Source organism: Peromyscus leucopus, chromosome 4 (assembly GCF_004664715.2).
Source record: "Peromyscus leucopus breed LL Stock chromosome 4, UCI_PerLeu_2.1, whole genome shotgun sequence".
Classification (NCBI taxonomy): Eukaryota; Metazoa; Chordata; class Mammalia; order Rodentia; family Cricetidae; genus Peromyscus; species Peromyscus leucopus.
Window position 1 is genome coordinate 87,766,434 of NC_051066.1, and position 24,321 is coordinate 87,790,754.

General features: G+C 39.6%; 1 protein-coding gene across 1 annotated transcript in view; it reads right to left on the reverse strand.

Moving 5' to 3' along the window:
* The window catches only part of Ryr3 (ryanodine receptor 3), a gene marked incomplete at its 5' end in the record, with an annotated part of 626,824 nt that overhangs the window by 497,630 nt on the left and 104,873 nt on the right, over window positions 1-24,321 (reverse strand). Inside the window, 1 exon segment of the mRNA XM_037205092.1 lies at window positions 22,152-22,259. Coding sequence (XP_037060987.1) covers window positions 22,152-22,259 — 108 coding nt within the window.

Genomic DNA, 24,321 nt, shown 5'->3' on the forward strand with positions numbered 1-24,321 from the left:
TATCTCAGGAAAGAGCCACATCTTACATAAGAGATACACGTAGCTGTTCGTGGGGCAGTGTTCACAGCTCAAGGCTGTGAGACTTCCTTTGGGTGGTAGTCCTATCCCTGCCATGAGTGTCCTTGAATGTCATCGCTGGCGAAAGGATACTCATAGAGTCACCTTATATTGTAGGGTTATAACAGGGAAAAGCTGTTAAAGGGTCTTGGTTCTATATTTAGAGTAAAAATATGTTACTAGACACTCAATTCAATCATCTTACCTATAATTTCAAGATTAATTTTCAGTATTGACATTTGTTTTTGTAGCTTCCAGAGAACAATACCTTTCATGAAGTTAGACCAGAAATCACAGTTGTGGAGGCTTACCTTCTAGCCAGATACCAATATGTCAAGACTGCTATATTTCTAAACTGACTCGCCCTGTGATCTGAAATGCTCATTTCTACATTGGGGGTTCCTAGGCCCTAAGAAGCATTCCAAGACCCCAGGATGGCTCCCTGCTGAATCTAATGTGACCCGCCACACTCCGAGGGCTATGATCCCAGAAGACCTTTTAGTGTCTGGCTGTTTCTGGATGTGCCTGCTTTCATTTTCTCTTCCTTGCTTATCCCACATCTCACTTTGGTACTACTCAGGCTGTAAAAGCAAGAAAACATCTCTCTAGAAGATTGCAGGACACTGTAGGGGCTTTTGCACAGTACATAAGGTATGAATTTCACTAGATACAAGAGAGCTAAATAATAATGGTGCCTTTTAATCACAGGACAATGAGAGTGAATAAGCTAAATATTCAAAATGAATAAGCAGGAATAAGCTAACGCAGGTCACCTAGCAGAGTCAGCTACTTCAGCTATTCCACCATGAAAGGCTCAACTCATGACTGTTATAAATTATCAAGATTTTTATAGTCTACTTAGGTGAGTAGAACCTTTAAGGAGAAACAAGAGAAATTATTGGATAAAATTTCAGATTTGATGAAATGGAAAGGTATACTTTGGTACACCTAATGGGAAAAGTAAAATTTGTGAATTGTTTATTCCCTTAAATTTCACTTACAGATTCTGTGTGGTTTCAATTAAGATTAAGAGGGTAGTTTGGAGTTCAACAAAAATTGTTAATGAAATTAGAGCGGAAATATGAACAATAAGAAAGTTTGTTTCTGAAAAGGAACTTTTTTTTTTCTGAAAAGGAACTTTTACAAAACACTTTTAAGCAATTGTCTAATTCACTCTGCACCAGATTCAGGAAGAAGCATATGGCAGGCACAGGCAGTCCATAAAGATCTGACAGCATGAATCATAGTCTATAAGGAGGCAGTTCCCGTACAGGAGAGAGGCAGGATTAAGTCATGTCTCCTGTATGTGGCTAGCAAGTCAGAGAGACATTCAGCATCGGCCAATGAGAGGATAAGAACATCAGATCATGGATACTAGGAGAATTAAATATTCCACTTTAAAATTAAATTACAGAACAACTAGCATGTAATACAATAGTCTACATCCTTTGCTGATGCTCTCAAGTAGCACAGACATTCAAAAGAAACAAAAAGCAGATATGACTGTAACCAAACTAGAAAAATGGAAACCGAAACACTTAATAGACCACACAAAGACCTTGTATCACAATGACAAAGGGGTTCATGTCTCACTGAAATGTGGCAGAAAACCAAGCCTCAACTAAAGAAGTAGGCAAAAGCTATGAATAAGTGATAGCTATCATAATAAATGAAAACATATGGAAACATTTTTATTTCTTTCAGCAATGAAAGAAATTGCAATTATATGATCTTGGCTCTATCAGTTTATATCTACAAAATGTGTCAAAAGAGAAGAGGAAATGCTGTGTGAACTGTAGTTTAGCTGATGCAAGCCTGTGTAAGGTGGTATCCAGTATAGTCCTTTTGCAAGGCAATATGGTGGTATATAAAAAGAGCCATAAGGAAGTCCATAACCCTTACTATAGTAATTTTACTTCTGGGAATAATTCAAAAGGAGCAAGAACGTATGCACATAGCTGTGGCAAGGGCCTTGTAATGGTCAAAATCAAACAAAAGGAAACCTGGCAAGAATATAAATATGCAACAGAAATACTATCTATTAAATCACGTGAATTCTTTTGGATATTCTAGCCTGCAACCATTAAAGGCTGAAATCACCAGGGGTAGGTAGAAACAGAAAATGTTTATGATACACCATTGTGACAAGGTGCAGAATGCAAAGCACCTTCAGTCACTACTTGTATATACACAGGAATGATAAGAAAATCTGTAAAAGTGAAATATGGACACTGAAGATGGCTTAGCCAGCCAAATGCTTGCTTTGCAAGCACAAGGACGTGAGTTTGATCTCTAGAATCCACATAAAACATGCTGGGTGTGGCATGGAATGCTTGTAATCTCAGTGCTGGGAACTTGAGGCAAGTGGAGATCTGGGGTTTGCTAGACAATCAGCACAACCTGCCTGGAGCACTTCAGGTATAGTGAGAGAGTCCTTGTCAAGAAATAAATAAGGCAATTAATTAATTAATGGTAGATAGCATCTGAGGAACAACACCAAGGTTTTCCTCTGGCCTCCAAATGTATGTGTATGTGCTTACACACACATGTGTATGTACACCTGCACACACATACTCATCTACTCATGAACTGGCATCCACATGTATACACATGCATATATACCCGCAGATACATATATTCACCCACACATGAATATGCATACACACACATGCATGCTCACCTACACAAACAAGTACTCACCCACACATGAACATTCACATATGTACACACGCACACACACACACACACACACACACACACACACACAAACCCAACAACAATGAAATAGCCACTTGCATGGATGCAGAACTATTGTACTTTATCCTGGCTCTAATTCTTTCTTTAACACTTACCACATCATCATCTCAATAAAATGCATACATGTGTAATGGGGACAACATGCTGCGTGCATTTAAAGAGATGGACTTCCACAAAAGTACTTTGTTCATTAAACTTTCAGTTGCTCAAGGGTGCAGTTTATTTACCAAGATCCTCAGTAGGATGACTCAGTCTATCTGAGAGGCAGAATGGGATACTGTGGTGATACTATGTTCCCCAATATATTGTGTACCTTAATAAACTTATCTGGCGTCAGAGAACAGAACAGCCACTAGATAGAGAGGCCAGAAGATGGTGGCACTCACGTCTTTAATCCTAGCATTCCGAAGGCAGAGATCCATCTGGATCTCTGTGAGTTCAAAGCCACACTGGAAACAGCCAGGCATGGTGACACATGCCTTTAATCTCAGAAAGTGATGGCAGGAAGCAGAAAGGTATATAAGGCATGAGGACCAGGAACTGGAGCCTGGCTAAGCTTTTAGTCTTTTAGCAGCAGTTCAGCTGAGATTCATTCTGGACGAGGACTCAGAGCCTTTCAGTTTGAGTAAACAGGATCAGTTGAGAAGTTGGCGAGGTTAGCTGTTGCCTGTTTTGTCTCTGTGATCTTTCAGAATTCACCCCAATACCTGGCTCTGGGTTTGTTTTATTAATAAGACCTTTTAAGATTCGTGCTACAGGGTACACTGCTAGTCTGTGCTTGTAAACACTGGCTCTAGAGTGCTGTTCTCCAAACTGATGTTACAAGAAAATCTCAGAGAGGAAGTCTCTGTTTAAGACACCTGAACTCTTACTTTATCATTTCCTGAGTCTCAGCTCCAGATTCTGTGGGGGAAAAATCACTTGCTGTGGGGTGTCCACATCATGCATGGGTCCCTAGCCCATTATCACCTTTCAATCTGTAACTTCCTCTCTTTGGATCTCACTCTGGTCTTTGGGGACTTGGTTCTCCACAATTCTGTGCTTCTCAAGACTGCCTTGTGCAGTTAGCAGATGTCAGATCTGTCTTTCCCTATAGCTGCAGGCTTGACAACCACCAAGTCTGACCAAACTCCCAAGACTTCAATCTAACAAGCTACTCTTCTGTGAGGGATAGACAGATAAGGGTGGGCAATACCTCTTCAGCTCTGAGGATATCAAAGGAACCAATGAGACTTTTCAGGTAGATCTTAGACTGTGAATGCCTACAAATAGGGACAATTTTTCCTCTCTAGTTCCAGTAAAAGAAAGCCTTTGTTAAGACACACTGGAATTCAAACAGCACATCTCAGAGACAGGAGGACTGCAACCACAGGTTAATATGGTCCATGATTAGGAGCCAGAGATGGCAAATGAGACAACAGGAATTCAACAGGTCTTCTACAGGTATCATAATTCTATCTTAAGTCCACATGAACTGTGGGAATTGAAAAAATAAGTTACTTAAACATTCTTCTTCTGGCCTGGTGGTGGTGGTGGTGGTGCACGCCTTTAATCCCAGCACTTGGGAGGCAGAGCCAGGCGGATCTCTGTTCGAGGCCAGCCTGGGCTACCAAGTGAGCTCCAGGAAAGGCGCAAAGCTACACAGAGAAACCCTGTCTCGAAAAACCAAAAAAAAAAAAAAAAAAACATTCTTCTTCTCCACTGTTTTGGGTCAGACCCACTGCTCAGCTATGTAGCTGCCAAAGCCTGTATTTCCTGGGCTGGGGAAATACCTTCTTTCCCTCTAAAGCTCTCTGCTGTGGAGAAATTAAAATGTGACATGAGAATAAGGCATCCACTTGTAATTTGACACTTTGATTTTCTACTCATTACAGTTGATTATGAGTCTAGAACCAGACTCCTGAGATGCTGGCTGCAGAAGCAATGGGACGGAATCCCAAAGAGTTTCCTCCCTAAGAAATCCTTCACATGCATGTGGGACAGCTCAGCCTGAGCAGTACTAACTTTTTTTGTTGTTGTTATGTTTGAAACAGGGTTTCTCTGTGTAGCTTTGGAGCCTGTCCTGGAACTTGGTCTATAGACCAGGCTGGCCTACAACTCACAGAGATCCTGCCTCTGCCTCATGAGGCTGGGATTAAAGGAGTGTGCCACCACTGCCTGGCAGTACTAACTCTTTAGACAAATCTACTTGAGAGAAGGCCTTCACATTCTGGGCATCTTCCAGAGCCTCTTGGGATATCAATAAAAAGCCAAATTATGAAACAGAATTTTAAGGAATTTCTGAAAAGAGGAAGAAGGTACAGCACCCAACAGCCCTCGTTTCCTGAATCCAGTGTTTATGGCACTCTCACTTGAAGTTAGCTGATATTGAAGAACTCTTAGGACACAATCCACCTTGAGTTAAAATGAATGTTGCATATAGCGGCAGAAGGTCTATGGTGGTTCTTACTACTCCATCTGCTTCTAAGCTGCTGTCCTCAGGGCAGTTGGGTGACTGTGATCCCAGGGAACCTCACTTCCCACATCCAAGGCTGTCCTCTCACTGTCACTTTATATCACAGCACAGAAAAGGCCCCGAAGACAGTGCAGAGAGGATGTTTTCCTATGACCTCCTTTATTTTTTTTAAATACATGCATTTCACTGCTAAACAAATTGAACAATATTCCCAGACTCATGCCTGCCAATATATGCCACATTCACCATTCTCCTGCTTTATGATTTATTGAACCCAGCCAACCTTTCCTTTTGGGAGTAGCTAGGATGATGTCTCCTGGATGAGAAGTGGTCCAAGCATTTAGTTCATCTCATTAATTTTATAATCTGATGAGAGTATTCTAGGACAACAGAGTCAAAGGCTAGAGTCTAATTTAAGAAACTGAGACTTCTGGGTCATTATTGTCATGAAATATGGTTGTGAAAGAAAAGGGGAGAAAATATTCTAATATGAAAGTAACTGGCTCATTTCTTTCCAAAGTACACTTGCCATTGGGTACAGAAACACACACAGTATGATGTAGGCTCTTCCAGGATGTCTTCCTGGTGTCTACTATACTTGGATGTGGTCCATTGGGTAAGAATAAATTGGCTTGGGTCATTTAGAGACTAGTGCTGCTGCTGTGGAGACAAAGTTGGTTCTTTCTCTGAAACAAAATGCTCTTCCAGAGAAAGAAGAGTTCCTGGGTGTTGTACTCTTTTTAAAAATTTTTATTAAGGAAATTTTTATTCATTTTTACATACCAACCACATATTCCTCTCTCTTTCCTTCTCCCACCCCTCCAGCCTTCACCTCCCCCAACCAATCACAGGTTCTTTCTTCCAACAAGGTAAGGCCTCACATGGGGAGTCAGCAGAGTCTGCTACATTCAGTAGAGGCAGATCCAAGCCCCTCCCCTGGCATCAAGGCTGTGCAAGGTGTCCTGCCATAGGTGTTGGACTCCAAAAAGCCAGCTCATGCACTTCTGGAGGAATCACCATCCCTGACCTCAAGCTCTACTATAGAGCTACAGTAATAAAAATAGCTTGGTACAGGCATAAAAACTGACATGTGGACCGATGGAATCTAATTGAAGACCCTGACATTAATCCACACACCTATGAATACCTGATTTTTGACAAAGAAGCCAAAACTCTACAATGGAAAAAAGAAAGCATCTTCAACAAATGGTGCTGGCATAACTGGATGTCAACATATAGAAGATTGCAAATAGATCCATATCTATTGCCATGCACAAAACTCAAGTCCAAATGGATCAAAGACCTCAACATAAATCCAGTTACACTGAACCTGATAGAAGAGAAAATAGGAAGTAGTCTTGAGTGTATTGGCACAGGAGACTACTTCCTAAATATAACACCAGTAGCACAGACACTGAGGGTGTTGTTCTCTTAAACCCCAACGGCATGGCTAAAGACAACCAAGGAACCTTCTTCCCTCCAAATCTTCAAAAGCAAGTTTTGGATGGTGAAAGCATGGTGATAGAGCATACACTTATTGCATGGGAAGCCATGGGTTAAATTCCCAAAGCTGACAAAAGTTTTTAACTTCTGAGCATTGCTGTAGATTTATGTAGGCATTTCCCTGTGCCCTTTCTTGAGCTACTGTGGCTAGTGAAATGGTATTGTAGTCCCTGCTAGGCCTGAGATGTGATAAGCACTGCACCCGAAGCAGGAAGTTGTATATCCGTCACCAAGGGTGAGCAGGTGGTGTGGCTAGAGTTTTCCTGCCTGTCCCACAGTCAGGACAAATCTCTCTCACCCACCAGTCCCACAGCTGCTCAGACCCAACCAAGTAAACACAGTGACTTATATTGCTTACAAACTGTATGGCCATGGCAGGCTTCTTGCTAACTGTTCTTATATCTTAAATTAACCCATTTTCTATAAATCTATACCTTGCCACGTGGCTCATGGCTTACCGGCATCTTCACATGCTGCTTGTCATGGCGGTGGCTGGCAGTGTCTCCCTCCGCCTTCCTTTTCTCTCAATTCTCCTCTCTGTTAGTCCTGCCTATACATCCTGGCTGGCCACTGGCCAATCAGTGTTTTATTTATTGACCAATCAGAGCAATTTTGACATACAGACCATCCCACAGCAAGGTGGCTGCTTGGGGGTGGCTTTTTCTGAGATGATGTCACTCTTTTTCTATGAGCATCCCTGCCATGGGATAGTGGGCTGCCAGGATGGCAGTTTTAGCATATAGCTCTTCTTATGGCACTTTTAAAAGAACAAACTGACAGGCTATTTGTCAAGGTATTAGTGACATTTAGACCGATGACAGGTGTACTTTGGAAAGAAATGAGCCAATTACTTTTTTTTTTATTAGAATTAATATTCCCCCTTTCTTCCATATCTAACAGATTTCTTAGAACTAGACAGCATCAGGTTCATTCTTCACATAAAAGGACCTGTCAGCCTGATTTTTTTTTAGTCACTGCTCTAGTTCTTATTTGAACTGCCTATACTCAGATTGCTGGTGAAATAGTGGGCCAGTGCCATGTCAGGACCAGGAACTTTGCCCAATAATTTCTTTTTAACGAATTTAATGTATAACCAATATTTCCTACCAAGAACCTAATATGGTCAGAGCATCATGAAATGAAAACTTTCACATTATCTCTATTATTTCTCTCTACTAAAATATTACTGTTTATCCCATACATGGACAGATTTAAAAATAGGAGAAAGCACCTACTAGCAGACAGTTACTGGGTGTGAGCACCTCTATTTATGTGTATTCAGAAGCGCCTCAGAATGGCCATAATTTGCTGTCTGACTCTGTCGCTTTCTCTTCTGAAGTTCTTAATGCTACCATTTACCTTATCTTTTCTAAGCGTCCTTTATCAAACAACTGTCCTCCTTTATTTTCTCACCCTTCTGTCCCCATTGTACTGGCCCCACTATGATCTTGCTGATCAAAGATGAATTCACACTGTTTTCTCTACATCCATGAAATGTGCCTAAAGCCAACTTTATATCCCTAAGCAAAACAGCTTGAGTTCTCCCAGGAGTACAGGAAATGACATTAGGTGGTGAAACCCATTCTCTGAGCTCTGTGTACATGGGGTCTGCAGATGATTCTGATACTTAGCTTCCATATCAGGACCAGGTACTGTTTTGAGGGCACCATTCTTCTGAACCCCTTGTGGGTTCATTATGGAGAAGCAGCCCCATAAAAGAACTTTGCAAGAAGACAAAACAAGAAAAGAAACCCACAACACAAAAAGTGGGCCACTTTCCTGAGATTTCGATTTCTTTTGTCTGTAGTGGGCCTATCTTTCATGACAATTCTTATTTTTATGGGGGAAGACATGTAGATACTAAGGTTTGAACACAGATGTTCATGCATGGCAGATAAATGTTCTATACCAAGCTACACCCCTAGAGTGGTTCTTGGGGTAACTGATCCACAGTCATGCTCAAGATCTACACTTCTGGAACTTTCTCAGTCATTTGGGACTCTTTATCCATGGAATTGGCATGACACTTAGCAATTGGTAAGTAGTGTACTCTCAGAAGCATCCTGTAGGACTCGTGATGGACTTCCTAATATTTCTCCAGAACTTTATAGACACAGTAAACAAATATTGCTTCCTCATGGCTTTTTATAATTTTAGAACTGATATTCTAACCTCTTTGCCACTATCTCACTTCTGTTGCCAAACATGTGACACATGAGAAGACACATAGCTCTACTACAAAGATCTACATGAGGTAAGGGCTCAAGGCAACCCAGTCTTGACAGGAAGAGTTTCAACCCTCCCTTAGTTACCAGTGACCCACACATCTTCACAGCATTAGCAGTCATCTGGATACTCCTCTAACTGCCTCCTATTACAATTTGGACCTTGTTCCTGACCTCTCTACTCCTCAGAACCTAGATAGAGATGGAGTTAGGGGAGTGGCATCATTTCTTCTTTGACACATGCTCCTCCCAATACTAGAACCAGTCACCTCTGATCTTATAATGTCAGAGGTGACTTATAAGGTCTTACCCAGGCCTTCAAGGTATGCCTTGCTCGAAATTATACACCCTCAGCTACACTACTTCACTTCTGTCCATGTCTGCAGAGTTGGTATCTCTTAGAGTTGTAAATAATTTAATACTTGGGCAGTCCTTTCACTGGCTGCTCTCAAAAAAAAAAAAAAAAAAGCCCACCTTCCAGAGACCTAGTCTAGGGTCAAGTGTTCCTCTCACCACCTAGCCCTTCTGTCAGCGAGAAAAAAAAAAGCCTCATTTTAAAAACAATTCTCCTTTACATCTGTGAATGGAAGCCGGGATGCGAATAGAACACGTACCATCTGATCTATTTTCTCCCCATTGTGTAGAAAGGGAATTTATCAAACTGACAGGGAGAAGCTAACACACCGGGCTGATAGCGAAACCCGACTTCCCAAAGCCACGAGGCCTCATAGCAAGCTTTGTTGCAAGGCAAGAAAGCATTTTAAGTGGAGTTCTCACAAAGTTCCTGAGGGAGGGGGCAGGGGGAGACCACCTTGTAAATACCATTGCTCCCAATTTAGGTGGAACATTTTCCAGATTTAGAAATTCTATAAGGTTAATGAAACAAAAACTCAGTTATATTCGTTTGCCTTTTTGTTTATTTGTTTGTTTTTGTTGTTTTTTCTCCATTGGCCTTTTTCAATGGATAGGAGAAAAACCAAGTCAGTTGTTCAGTTGTTTCTTGGTGAGCTTCGTGGTTACTAGTAATGCAATGTTATAAAACTTGATATCAAAAAAGAGCATTGCATCAATACTTCTTCCTCTGGGAACTCAAAGAGCAAATCACATGTAGTATGAAAGCAGTAGTGAATAGACAGCCCTCAAGGAAAAGCAGAACCAGAGAGAAAGATGGACAGACTGGAATGAGGCAGGCTATTCCTAGTTATTGTAATAATATCACGACCCTACTGCCAATATACACCAAGAGCTGTGTTTGCAGCTTGAAGGATGAAGAAAGGAAATCCTCCTTGACACCCTAGAAGGCCTTGTCAGGAAACCAGAAGATGGAAAGGACCATGGAAGTACTTTTTATTATGTGAACGGAGTAATACAACATAGTGTAGCACAACTATGGACCACAGGATGTCTGCTATTGAAAGAAATGTCTTATTAGGTTTTCATATTTTGTTTGTTTGTTTTTCAAGACAGGGTTTCTCTGTGTAGTTTTGGAGCTTATCTTGGAACTCACTCTGTAGCCCAGACTGGCTTCAAACTCACAGAGATCCACCTGCCTCTGCCTTCTGAGTGCTGGGATTAAAGGCATGTGCCACCACTGCCCAGCTAGGTTTTCATATTTAAACAAGGTGTGGGAAAAAATGGAGCCCAGACAAATATTTTATTCATCACTGTGAATGATAAATCCATGTTCTTTACACAAATAAAGTCTTATACTGTTACTAAGGAGTTAGGCAGCTTTTCTGATTAGACCAAATCTTCCCCAATCTCAATCTTAAAAAGACATGATTGCTTGGATCAAGCAGGGAGCATCTGGGAATTTAAGATAAAATGGTACTTGTACTTTGGAATACATCTTAAGAGATATAAGAATGTAAGATGATACTGATCCATCAGAGGATGTTTGTATTGTAAAAAATGGTCATTGTGGTGAACATTTGAGTTTTGAAGCAAAATCTTGTAGCAGTGTTCTTCAAATTATGCTAACCCCAAATTGAAGTTATTTTTTAATCACTAGATTATAAAATAAGAATGTAAATTAAAATAAGGTTGTAATTAGAAAGGCTATTTAGGATGGGTGAGAACACTGGGTAGTTCTTTGGTCTTGACACTGATTTTGTTAACATGGTGACCTGGCTTGTCTCTTATTGTGGATATGTGTTTCTGTTAAGCCAATCCTTAATACTGCAGAAGCTCCAGCTTCTACAAAATGCTGTGCAAGGTCTCATGGGCTACAAACTAAATGGTCTGAAGCCAGCTGGACCTTGCTTCAGGAGATACAGGAACACCAACAATGTCACAGAATCTGACTCAGCAGCTTCCTGCTTAGGAACCCCTGGGGTGTGTAAAAAAATAAAATTCTGGATTTAGCCTGAAGCTCCTCTTCCTGGATCAAGTTTATGCATATAAAGCAATCTTACAGACACTGAAGTCTTTTGCTCAGGAGGGATGCATATCTGTATGTATGTAAAAAACACAATCATCTGGGCTGGATGTACCTATGTCTTATACTGAATTATGAGGAAAAATTGAAGTACACATTATTGAACATAAATGGGAGATGTAAAATATGGAAATCTTTTGATTATTTTGACACATTTCCTAAGATACAGCAATCAAAATGTCATTCTTCAGAAGGAGGGACTAAAGGAACTTATTGTTAAAGTAAGCATAGATTATGAAAAATAAACATAAAACAGGTTGTTTTTCTTTTGTTAGAATTATATTTTGACATCAGAGTCCAATAAATGAAAGAAAAAGATAGACATAAACACATTCCTTTTATGCAAAGGGATAAGTTCAGAAATGCCATCTATCTACATGTTTGGTGATATCTATTATGCACTAAAACTATCCACATTTGTGAAAAGCATTAAAATGAAGTTAATATATTTAGAGAAAAATACATAATTATGAACTGGCTGACAAAATGGACTGGCAGAATTGTACAGCATTTGAAATTCCTGCAAGTAAAATACTAGAAGAAATATTAGAAGAAGCAAGAAACCAGTTAGAGTTGGACCTGATAGGATAAAGGATTTAGTTCTATGAATTGGCTATTCTCCAGTGCCCTGGGAGCAGCAGAATCTAATAAAATCTAATAAAAATTACAGATAAAATCAATACAGTTAGAGGTGAAGTCAGCATAGTCTCAGTGGCTCCACATGAAGGAAGAGACAAGCGGCCAGAGAGGATTTGTGTTATAGGAGAAGATTAGGGTTAGGAAAGAAGGGTGGGAGGTCCATTTGATACTATAGTAGGTTCAATTGACACTGTCTTTTGGAATAAGCCTGGGAATATTATAGAGCTACTGTTTCTCCCATTGACGGAGACTGAAAACAGCTAGTAAATCCTGCATTGTACCTTTGTTTCCACACCTATGACACCTGTCCAAATAGATGTCTAGAAGTAATGATGGATTGAGAAATATCATTTGTTCATCCACTTGGCAACCAGAGGTCAAATGTCTTGGATCACAGAGTTACACTTCTGGTATCTATACTGCTGTGAGGCTTCCAAAATCATTCCTGGGCTTATGTCCATCACAAGATGCTGTGTGGAGTCAAGACTAAACACAAAATAAGAGCAGAGCAAAAGGTTTTGATATGTCCTGCTGTTTGTTATCCCCTCTCTATCCCCCAGTGTTAGGAGGCCATAGTTCATGCTAGTACAGAAGTTATTGGGCATATTTCTAGGCTCAAAGGATATACATTTGAGGCACTGGATCATTAATTCTGAAATTCAGGTAAATTCTAAACTTGGATCAGCGTTTGGAGATAGTCTTCACTAAGCTGGCATGGAAAAAACCCCATGGGGAAAATAAAATGTAAAGTTGCCAGGGTAGCAAAGAGTGGAGACATAGTTGTTCAGAATGCTGGGATGAGGCATCTCTCTATCCTCTGCAGCTGCACTATGAACTGCAGAGCAGAGTGAAACATTCTATTTTTAGAAAGTCAATACCATAGCCTCCTCTGCATGGCTGACCCAGCAATCACGGCTGAGTTATCTGTACCCATAAAAAATAAAATAAAATCTGAAAATTTCGGCACTTAAAAAAAAGAGCTCTGAAAATTTTTAAAAACAAGTCATAATTTTAGGAAACAATCGAGATAAATACACAGAAAAGCAGTATGTTCTGCTCAATTTCCCCATAGCAAAGATATGAAAACAGCAATATTTAGGAGCAGGAGGCCCACCATGAATTTCCATCTCCTGCCCCTCTCACACCCAGAGAGCAGGACTTAGGCAAGTCAGTCAGGGAAGGGTCTTCTGAAGCAAACTCCCCAGGCCCATTCTTAATTATCACCTCTGGAACAAAGCTTCAGTCTGTCTTGACACCCCTTGTTCTCCCATGTATCCTGAGCCCAAGCCTGAAAGGAACAACAGCTAAAGAGAGAAGCACATACTGTCCGCTTCCATCTTTGCGAACAGCTCTACTAGCCTCTGCAGACAGGGGTCATTTACACTGCCCCCAGGTCCTCTAGACCTTCTAGTCTTTATTTCTGCTTTGTTCCTACTATTTTACTCCATCACTTCAGATCTTTACATGTTCTCAAGCCAGATAATAGTAACTGGGCAGTGGGACACTTGCCCCAGGTTCCTACTCGAATGAAAATTCCAGTGCCCCACTGGGATCAGGGACTCTCTGGCATTAAGCTAAATTTTGTTTACTCAAATATCCAAATTGGTGTTTTTGCTAATCTTTCACAAAACAGAAACAAGCTATTTTCTCTAGTTCAACCAATTCTCTTTGCAAATATAATTTAAACTCTGGTAGCTATTAAAAAATGAATTACACGATCAAAGAAATTGTCTAATAAATAAATGGAAGGGTTTCTATTCTTTTAGGATTTCTTGAATTCCAAATGTGCTTTACTGGTAAAAGGTAAGCAAGCATTAGAAAATATTGCCCTTAAATCCATATATCTAACAATTTGCAGTTATGATTCCTCCTGATGCAGAATCCTGTTTCTACAACCTATCATAGTACTCACTCTGCCATATCAATTACTTATCTTGAATTCTGCAAAATCTCTCATGAAAACATATCAATGTACTAGAAAAAGCTCAGATTCCCAAATTCTTCTTTTTTATCCTCTCTTGAAGTTTAATAAATATGCTTTATTTTGCCATGAAATTTTTAAAAAGCCAAACAAAAACACCCTTGTTCATCAGAAAGTCATGCTTTCTAAGATGGTTATGGTCATTTGACAAAGCTGCCCTACCAGCATTTCAATGTCTACAGCAAGAATGGCAAGAACCCCAGGGTGTGTGTAACAACCAGCAATGCTAAATGTTCTCAGGGTTACAAGACACCATCAGGACCACAGAGCCCGACTGGTCTCATGTACAGCTTTCACTTCAGCAGAGGATGGCATCATCACAGAACAGGCAACTACATGAAAGCTGCAGCAAGAACTACAAGGTGGAGGATCTGAGAGGATCTGAAGCTTTTAAAAATTCTCTGCACTTTTTCACTTGAAAATGTTTCTATGGGGATATGAAGAAATGTAAAAAGCTAGTTAACCTTAATGTCTCTTCTTAATTGTTGGTATTAACATTTAATTGTTCTCTTGGATCACTTTGGGAGATACCACTCGAGAAACAAAAGAATACCAAACTAGCTTTTTTCATTTTTATTATGAATTCCAGCCTTATGGATGAGCAGAGCTGGAGTTGCATAATACTACCAGAAGTCTGAAGCACCCGGAAGCTTGAATGAAGGCAAGGCTGCACACTTGTACCATCTTATCAAGTTGAAATCTAAGGACACAAGCTATCCAGACCATATCAAGAGGAAAAGGAAAAACTTTGGAAAAGAACTTTCAACATCTTGAAGGGGGGAAGAATCTGACAAAAAATAAATAAATAAATAAAAGCAAAGCCCAAGTCCACAGACAAGCTGTTCTCCCAGTTGCAGAGCAGTGGAAGAACAAGCTGCCTGGCTGGGATTTCTAAGTGTGCAGCCACCTCTCAGCTCTACCAGATTGAAATGTGTGGTGCAGTAGTATTTTATTTTTAAAGTAGCAGAAGCACAGAGAATGGAAATGCCCTGAACACTTAACAAGTGAAAGGCCCAGATCATTACAAATACAGCTGGAGTCAGTTGTCCATGCAAAGTACATGTATATTAAGGAGGGAAAAACATACCCATTCCGAGAGGTCACTGAGCTAGCAAAGTAAGAAACAAAACAGTGAATGGATATTTTAGTGAGCACAGGATTTTCTGAAAGCTTTCAACTCATTTGAGGAATCGACTGAAGCTTATTACAGAAAACAGAAACAGAATACAATGAGAACCAAAGAGGTAGAGATGTCTAACCTGTCGACTATTTTATCTTAGCTAGACTCAGAAGTGGCACTATATGTTAAAGTATGCTGTTGTTTTTCATTTGTTTAGTGCTGATGTCACTAAGAAACAGCAAACACATGAAGTGTTACAGTCTAATCCTGACTTTCCCATGATGCTACTCACATTAGAAAAGTCTACCCAAGAAAAAACGGCCAGTCCTTATACCAGGCAATTTAGAATTATTGTAATGAATTAATCAGCTTTTTTTCTTTAATTAAAGAAGGTTTTTACTGTGAAGTAAGTAATGGCTTCAAGATGGAATATGTTAAGTAAGTACCATGTTATCAAAAAGACTAGTCCAAAAAATGAAATATAAGTTAATAATTCATTTCTTCATATATATAACCTTACCACAGAAGCATTGAAATCATCCATCAGCACAAAATCCCTAAATCACATCATAACTTGTGGAAGAACAGTGATAAAGAGAAAATACATTTTGACAATTTGGTGTGTGAAAAACAAAATCACAGAAACCTTATTTTGTAATCCTCTCATTTATAACAGCATTTAATTTCTCAAAAATAATGGTTGGCTATTTGAAGAAACAAATCTTGTGAAAATGATGGAATAATTTTCCTTCTGTAAGGATTTTCCAGGAGAACCATGTTTCCTAAAGGTCAAAGTATATAATCAACACTTACTCCCTCAGAGATGCTGTCCTGGGTGGACTTTGGAAGGTTATCTTTGCCCACACCAAAGCAGAAAAAGAACCAACACATTTATTCATTCTGTCTAAATATAGGAGTCAAAGTATTAAGCACAATGGCTGATATGAACAGGTCAACATTTCCATAGGGACTTAGTGATGGGCTACAGCTGACCAGATATTCCAGAGGAGGAAGGTGTTGACACCTTCTCATTTGAACTTGATATATCAAACCATCGGGGATTGAATATCTAAACAACGTCTTCTTTCAGAGATGTTGCAACCGAAATCTCAGATCTATAAGAGATTTGCCTAGAATTACATTTCTAAGTGGTTGCAGCTTTAGGACCAAACCTAAACCTTCTGTCTCTTGCTTTGCCATCAACACAAGCTGCCTGCCACAAGCAAATATGTAAGGGGAATTCTAATGTAGGGCAGATTTAAAGAGCAGGTTTTGACAAGCATTTGCAGGTAAGAGCAATTTACTATGAGATTTGTTATTGTGTAGACACAAAAATATTATTGGTTTCATAATAGGAGTTGATCACTATCTATAGATTAAAAAATGAATGGGGGCAGCTTTCAGAATCTGTTACTGATTTTCTCCCTTCTAAATACAAAGCAAGGTCAAGTCAAACTAATTAATAATTGAATGGAATGAGACATGCTACCATTGCAGTTTGAGAGCTTCAGTTAAGAATGGAATGATGTGATGTCCTGGTTTTACAAACTGAGTGATGGAGGGCTGTCTGTGGATTAATACTCTGGAAGGCAACAGCCCTGGGAAGGCAATGAGGGTCCCTGACAAAGTCACCAAAGCAAGGTTTTGAACTGAACAGCTCAGGACAGTAGCTCTTTACTAACATGTACAAAGAAAGTTCATATTTTCATACCTACTGTGGCTCTTCCGGTGTAGCCTGCCTATCTTGCTTTAGGGTTTTGGTGTACATATAGGCAAGCTAGGCTTATACCATCATATGAACACAGGTAACCTTGTACATTTTTTCAAAAAGAAAATCTTATAAAGTATTCCAAAGGCATAATAAATTACCTGTTGTTGGAAGTGAACCATTAAACAATTTATTTCTCTCTTTTAAAGGTGTAATATTTTTAACATTATAAATGAGTATCAAACTGATTCACAATTATGTACCCATTTCCTCCACAGGTCTTGCTATCTTCCTTATCAAATGCATTCTCAATCTGAATTTTTCCTTTGACAATTAGAAAGGGATCAGAAAGATCTCAAACTCAGAGGCTAAAACTAGATGATGGGTTGGGGTGGTTCCTTTGCTTCTGTAACATAGAGATGTCTGTGGAGATCTAGGGACCCAGGAAGAAGGTGGAAAACATTCATTTAGCCTTCTTTATTCTGGAGAAGTTCCCTAAGTCTGGGAACAGCAAGAGTTCTGCCATTAAAGGAAAGTCTTCTGAAAACTTTCAGCAGTAACTGCGTGATTTGTTGTTTGCTACCTGGTAGCATCAGAGGTAGCAGATTCCTTCTTGTTATGCAATTTCCTGTAACTTTATGTGATAGCTATGTGTCCTGAACTTGGCTGTAAGGTAAAAAAAACTACAGGAAAGGATTGTGCTTTAAGGTCTTTTGCATGAATAGCATAATCTATGTTCTCATTGGTTGTTTACAAGGTCACATGATCCTTAGTAACAGTCCCTAGCTTTTCAACAGGCACAGATGTACATTCTTCAAGAAGGGTCAGTGCATGATAAGCATGCCACATCACATATGAGAATTTCTCTAGCAAATGTTCTGTGTGTAGTATTCCCCACTCTAAGGACAAGGACAAATGAAAGGAACCTGAAACTCACTTTAGAGTAAATGGCTATTGTGTAAGTAACACATAGAAATAGAGAAGAACCCCTTTGAGGGTATTTATGATGAAGGTTCTTGCAGAGATACTATCTTTACAGATCACATTTCCAATCAATGTTAGAAGGCTGAATGTATTAGCATACAAGATGTTTAAGCTTATAAAGTCAAACATAATTTTAGGCTTCCAGGTTATGGATAAAATTAATGTTCACATTGCAACCATAGCCTTACTTATATAGAAGTGCATGTATATGTATACATACATATGTACATATGTATATACACATATACATATTTAATATCTCCTTTTAGTTGTACAGGCTTGACATTGATGAAGTCAGAACCTTTATCAGAAAAAATGCAGTTGATGAATGTGTTAAGCAAAAGCTTCCATTTCTAGAGGCATTGTGTCATTTAATGTCAGAACCCATTTGGAGTTGGGCAGCACTAGATTTGATATGTACCTGGTCATTTCATAAGGGAATCCTTCCTTTGTCACAGTGTGAATTTTTTTTTTAAAAAAAAAACTGTGATAGGAGAAAGTGGAGAGATAAAGGGAGGAGCTGTCCTCTGACTAGCAGTCATGAGCACTGATCTTTGATTATCACTCTGTGTGGAAGGGTGCATTTGGGGCAGGTGGGAATTAAGGCACAAAAAAGACAAATAATTTATTCTAGAGACCACCTGGTCAGGATAGGCTGGACTGACAATATACCTGTGTGATTCTTAGGGGTGTTGCTATACTTTAAATTAGTTATTTTTGGACAGTGAAGGGATTGGGACTTGGAGGGAAATGGACATTGTTCTTGGCTCCACCTCATGCTAAATGCTTATGAACATTCCATAACCTAGAGGTCAATTTAAAAAACTGAAGAATTTTAATATTTGCATGCAAGCATTTACCTCAAACACCCGCCATAGAATTGGCCTCATGCCAAGGGTCTATTCTTTGGTAATCTCCCCCAAATAAAATTAGATAGGATTAGATCAGGAGGAGAAGATCCACAGGTGAGATTAGATTGGGAACTCTCTGAAAGGCATTGCATCTCTCTGTCCAGAGGTCCTTATAATTAATTCTTCCTTTCAATATACAGCTGGCTCTCACATGTCACTTGCTGCAGCTAAGGACATTTCAATAATAATTCTCCACTGTTATATTTGGCTAGGTGTCTTTGTTAGCAAGAGAAATTGCTGCAGAATGGTTAATCCTTGCAAAAAAAGCTTCTGTACACGCATCATGCAAAAGAGCAAACAACCGAAATCATTTTTTAAAATGCCCAGTTGCTACACAGCAGTGAACAGGTGCAGCACACAAGGACCAATTTTTGACTAGAAGGGAAAAGAATTACACTCTTCAAGGCATTCTGTTTGGTGGCAGTTGTGATCGTTACTGAAAGTAATACTTATTTAAAAGCAGTAAATGGCCATTTCCAAACAGAATGGCATGTCATCAAAAGGAGGCAGCATCCTGCTCATACATCCCCAGGCTCCCCTGAGTCTCATTATGCTCTGTCGTGTTAGCTCACTTCCTTCTTTATTTTTTCTTTTTATTTTTTAAACTTCTTTTTCTTCCCTGCTGAGTATTATCTTCTAAAATCAAATTAACAGCTAATAGTAAATGTGCACAGTCACTTCAGGAAAGCAAAACAAACAGACTTGAGAGATTATATAAAAATAGCATTTCTCACACTAAAGACTAAGAGCCCAGATGGAAGTGTGAGAGGATTGCAAGAAGGTTCTAGTGCCTGAAGCTGTTATCCAGGTAACTGTTTCGCAGAGTCATCAAATGGATGCTACAACTATAATAATTTTGAGAACACCATTCCCATCTGTGGTCCATCTTAAAAAATAATTCTTCTCCTTCTATCTCTAAGATTGCCAGTGAAGATCAGTAATAATAACAACAATAATAAGATAGGAAATAACTACTGGATCTTGTTTATATTTGGTAAAATATCACAAAAGGTAATATGATAAATTTTGGAGACAAAATCAATATTGTGACCATTATCCAATGGATAATTAATAATAAAATGTCATGGATCATTTGTTTTGAATGAGTTTTCAAAAGAGTAGAGTCCTTCAATGATATTCAACATATAACTCTCTAAATATTATAAAGAATAGATGCACTTTAAAAATACAACTATATTGAATAAACTTCTGCTATAACATAACTGGTAATTAAGGAGACCTTGTTTAATATATTCTAGAACTAAGGTTTCATTTTTTTAAATTGTCTTTTTATTTTTCTTGGGAAATAAGTTGTTATTGGTCCTTATTTAAGACATAGTAAAGATTAAGACTATGGATCAAATTCTCTGCAACAAAGAAGTTTACTTTCTTATTTATAAAATTCTCTGAGTGATTCAAACTAAATGATAAATATCAAGGAACCCTTTGGAATATTTTCTTTGAACATAACAGGATAAGACAATAGCAAAGGTATCACTCTAGGCATCTATTTCAACTCAACAATCTTTATCTATTCTGGGTCTACTAAGTGGTCAGGTTCGAGCAAAGGTCTTATTTGACACCAACCATGGCGATACTTAAAATCAGTCAGGTTTCTCATCAAAGATATCTGGACATGGTGAATCTTGAAAAAAGAATAAGCAAGTATTTTATTGCTGTTTCATCAAACTGGCAATGCCTGGGGGGTACATGGAGATGTGGGTGCTGAGGCTGATGCAAAGAGGAGAAGGAAGAGGAAATGAAGTCAAGGGAGGAGAAAAGAGGATCTCATGTCAATGCTCTGAGGAACAGAGAAAAGTTATTATCAAGTTATTGACTAATCAGAACAATGAAGAACCATAAACCTTTGGTATTTATGATCCTGGAGATGTAGACACTAACTATATAGGAAAGAACATTCTGGCTCTAAGCCTTTAGAGGTCTTACCTAAGATCACATTAAGGTCTGGAAAATGACCAAAATGTAAACATGAACTCAATCATATCGATGGTCACTGTTTCATCAACCACAAATGTATTGTGAATGATTTTTATCAGTGTCAAATTAGAATAAACTATGCTTCTTAGGAACTGCAAACTGCTCCTCCCCATGAGCAGTATGTTCTCTGGGATAGGAGAAAAATTAAAACGTGTAATGAGAGTGCAGAGTGAAGAGAACAGCCATAGAAAAGCTTAGTGTCTCTACCATGAAACACACTTGTAGGGTCAGTGGAGGCTTCTGGGCTGAGCTAATGTCTAAACTGGTTCCTTGAAGGATAAAGAGGGATTCCACAAGGGAAGAGAGAGGAGGAGGTATGCTGTGTACACTAAGGAAATAGCTGGTAGGTAGGATCAGAGGCAAAGAGGACTGGCGTGCTGGAGGCAGAGGGAGGAGTTTGCTGTGTCTGGGACACTGGGTGCTGGGTGGGATGTAGTGACAGATGAGGCCGAGACATGAATAGCCCGCCCCCCCCCCCCAAATACTGTAGGACTTTTAGCTGTGTCGGGGAGTTTGGAATTCATCTCAAAGCACTGGGGAAATAAAGGAATTTAAAACAAGGGAACACAATTAATTGTGCATGAATTTTAGAAAGGAATTCATGACTACTGAGGGGGAAGGCTGGGAGGAGGCAGTCAGTACAAAAGGAATGAAAACAGTCAGTAGGCTGTTGCAGTATTCCAGAAGACAGAGTGTCGTCAGGTGGAGCATGGGGAATGAGGATGGAGCAGAGATAATTGGATTTGAATATCCAGGCACTACAATTATAGAATTTGATGATAAACAGTCATAAATGAGTAGGTTATTAGGGGATAGGAAAATTAAAAATTATTCTGAAATACCTGGGCAATCAACTCCCTGGCTAAAGAACCTTCTGGAAGGTAACAGAGCACTCTACTCAGTTTAACAGTTGTGACAACAGAGTCTTAAGGAAGTACTGTATTTGCTTGTCATCAGTGAAATCAGCCAGAATTCTATAGGGGATCTCTCTCAACTGTTGTAACATGGTTGTGTTCTGCCTAGAGTCATAAAATCTCAGTGAGATTCTCCATGGAAAAATAACTTGCCTCACAGGCATTTTTAGTCTCAGGGTGCTCTTGGCCTCTCCATGTTCTCTGGTTGACTTGGGGGTAAGAGGGGGAGAAGGGATACTAGCCAGTGTTAGTAGTGTGCTCATCTATTTTCTGAGGGGAGCTGGTCATTTCAAAGGAGAAAGAATTAGAGTTGCTGAGTAAGAGGTATCTAAACTTGGATGCAAGGTTTCCTATCTCTACATGGAGGTTTTCCAGTCCTAAACTGGAAGGATAAAAATGCCAAATATGCTTTGTGGCTGTGGGATGTCTAATGCAACCCCAGGGCATGATTCACGTACTCACCCCTTCTCCGCCATTTTCAACGGTGTTCGCAAGCATTTCTTGCAGTGCTCTGACAGATAAGGACTGTTCCAGCACGAAATTGCAGACACAGAGATCTGGAGGAATGTACTGTGGAAATAAAACCAGAGTGAGGATGCGTGCTCATACCAGCCAGGGATCAGTCACACAGTGGCATCATAAAGGCACTGGCATCTACAAACTAAAATGACAGCTGCCTGGATGGATCAAAATGTAACAAGGCGGCTTTGCCTTATTCAACTTAGGATGGGGTTTAAGTTGGATTGTAAAGGATGAAAGGAAGCAAAGCTTCAAGAGAGCAGTGGCTAAAATGTCAGGATCAGCTTCAATGAAGCCTGGTGGTACGTAAGGGTGAAGAGCACACACAGCCCTGTTGAAGAAGGGACAGGAAGAAAAGAAAAGGCTCATGTACACTCAAGACTAAGTGAAGCCAAAGGAAGAAATCCACTGATGTCTCATCCACAATAATTCACAGGATAGAACTAGATAAAGTGTGACTTTAGACTATAACAACCAACATAGGAAATCTGCTTATTTGTGAAGAAAACCTAGATTTGATCACGCATAATGAGGCAGCAAGGGGATTAAAAGCTACATAAACATAGGTCTGAAAAGGAAAGGTCCACATAAGAACTTATGACCCCTATAATAACCATTCTAATGTATTAGAGTCACTTAGCATGGATCGATTTATCACCATGACATTAGCATTTGTTCTGGATATTTCTTGCCAATGGTTAAAGCACCTACCCTGAATACTGCTGGTAATAGCTAACACTCATCAAGTGAGCATGTTTTCTATGCCAGGCACTCTTCTAAATGTTCTGCATACATTAACACACCTAGTCTGTTAAAGCACGAAGTAAGATGGGCACTCCTAATGCCCCAGTCAATAGCCCTGGAAACTAAGGCATAGAATATTCAGGTTATCTGCGAAAGTAGTGTATTTGACTAAGTCAGATTCACATGGAGACTGTCTCTAGGGTTCATGTGTTTAACCCTATACTGTTCCCTGTACTAAAGAAGACAGTAAAGATGTTTTTCCCCTACAATTAGAACATTTTAGATTAGCAAATATTTAAGTACTGCATTTCTATAAATACAGTGTTTGATATTGAGGAAGTTATAAAAAACAAGGCCATTGCCCTCAGGACCTTACAATCCAGTTTCATCGTACTGTATGGTATTCCTTGGGAATACAACTTTGTGACTGTCTTAAATGCCCATCCTTCCTTTGATAGTACATCAGCATGATGAGAATGAGAAATGTGGGCCTGTGAGGCACAAGATGGACATGAGATGTGGTGCTGGCGGAAGGAATCTCACAGACAGCCTATGTCTTTTTTTTTTTCCCTGAGCAACCTGCTAGTACAAAACACCGGGTTCAGCCTTCAGCATAAAGCCTTTTTAAAGAAAAATAATACAGATAACAAAACGTCTTAACTGACAGAGTCATGACCTCAATCACACAATCTTGAACTCTCTCAAAAAAAAGTTAGCCATGAAATAAGCAAGAGAACCACAGCTGTATCCAGGTAGCTGTGTCTGGCCATCAGAATATCCTTTGTGAGTACATGTCCTCTAAGCTGATGTCAGGTTGTCTGTGTCTGAGCATTGCCCCTCATGTGTCTTAATGCTGTGCATGTATCCTCAAAAGACCTTGCCTTTGGTGCTTCTGATGGAACACTTCCCCCATCTCTGTGAGCTTTTCTAGAGAAACAGAAGGAAAAAAAAGTCCCTAAAAAGGAGATCTGGTTTACCATGGTTTGGGAGGGAAAAAGGGTCACCTTATCCCAAGCACGTCCCATATACCTCATAAATATTCATGAAACCTTTAAAACAGTACACAGCATAGAACCACTGTGCTGTTATGCCTGCTTTGGGACGGCCCACTCCAAAGTCTCTTTGGAGTGCTTGCTTTGCTAAGTAAACCCCTTAAACTGTGCATCTCAAACACAGCTTTCCTTTGAGAAGAACAGAAAAGCAGTTCCCCCGACCCCTCACCGTCTGTTCTTCAGGATAGGAACCAGTAATTGACAGCTATTCCTAATGCTTCAAAACAGGCAAAGCTGTTTCCATGGAGTCTGATTTAAAGGTAAAGGTAGCCCTTTACTACGAGTTGGGTCACTTCCCAGACGAGTGTTTTCCATTT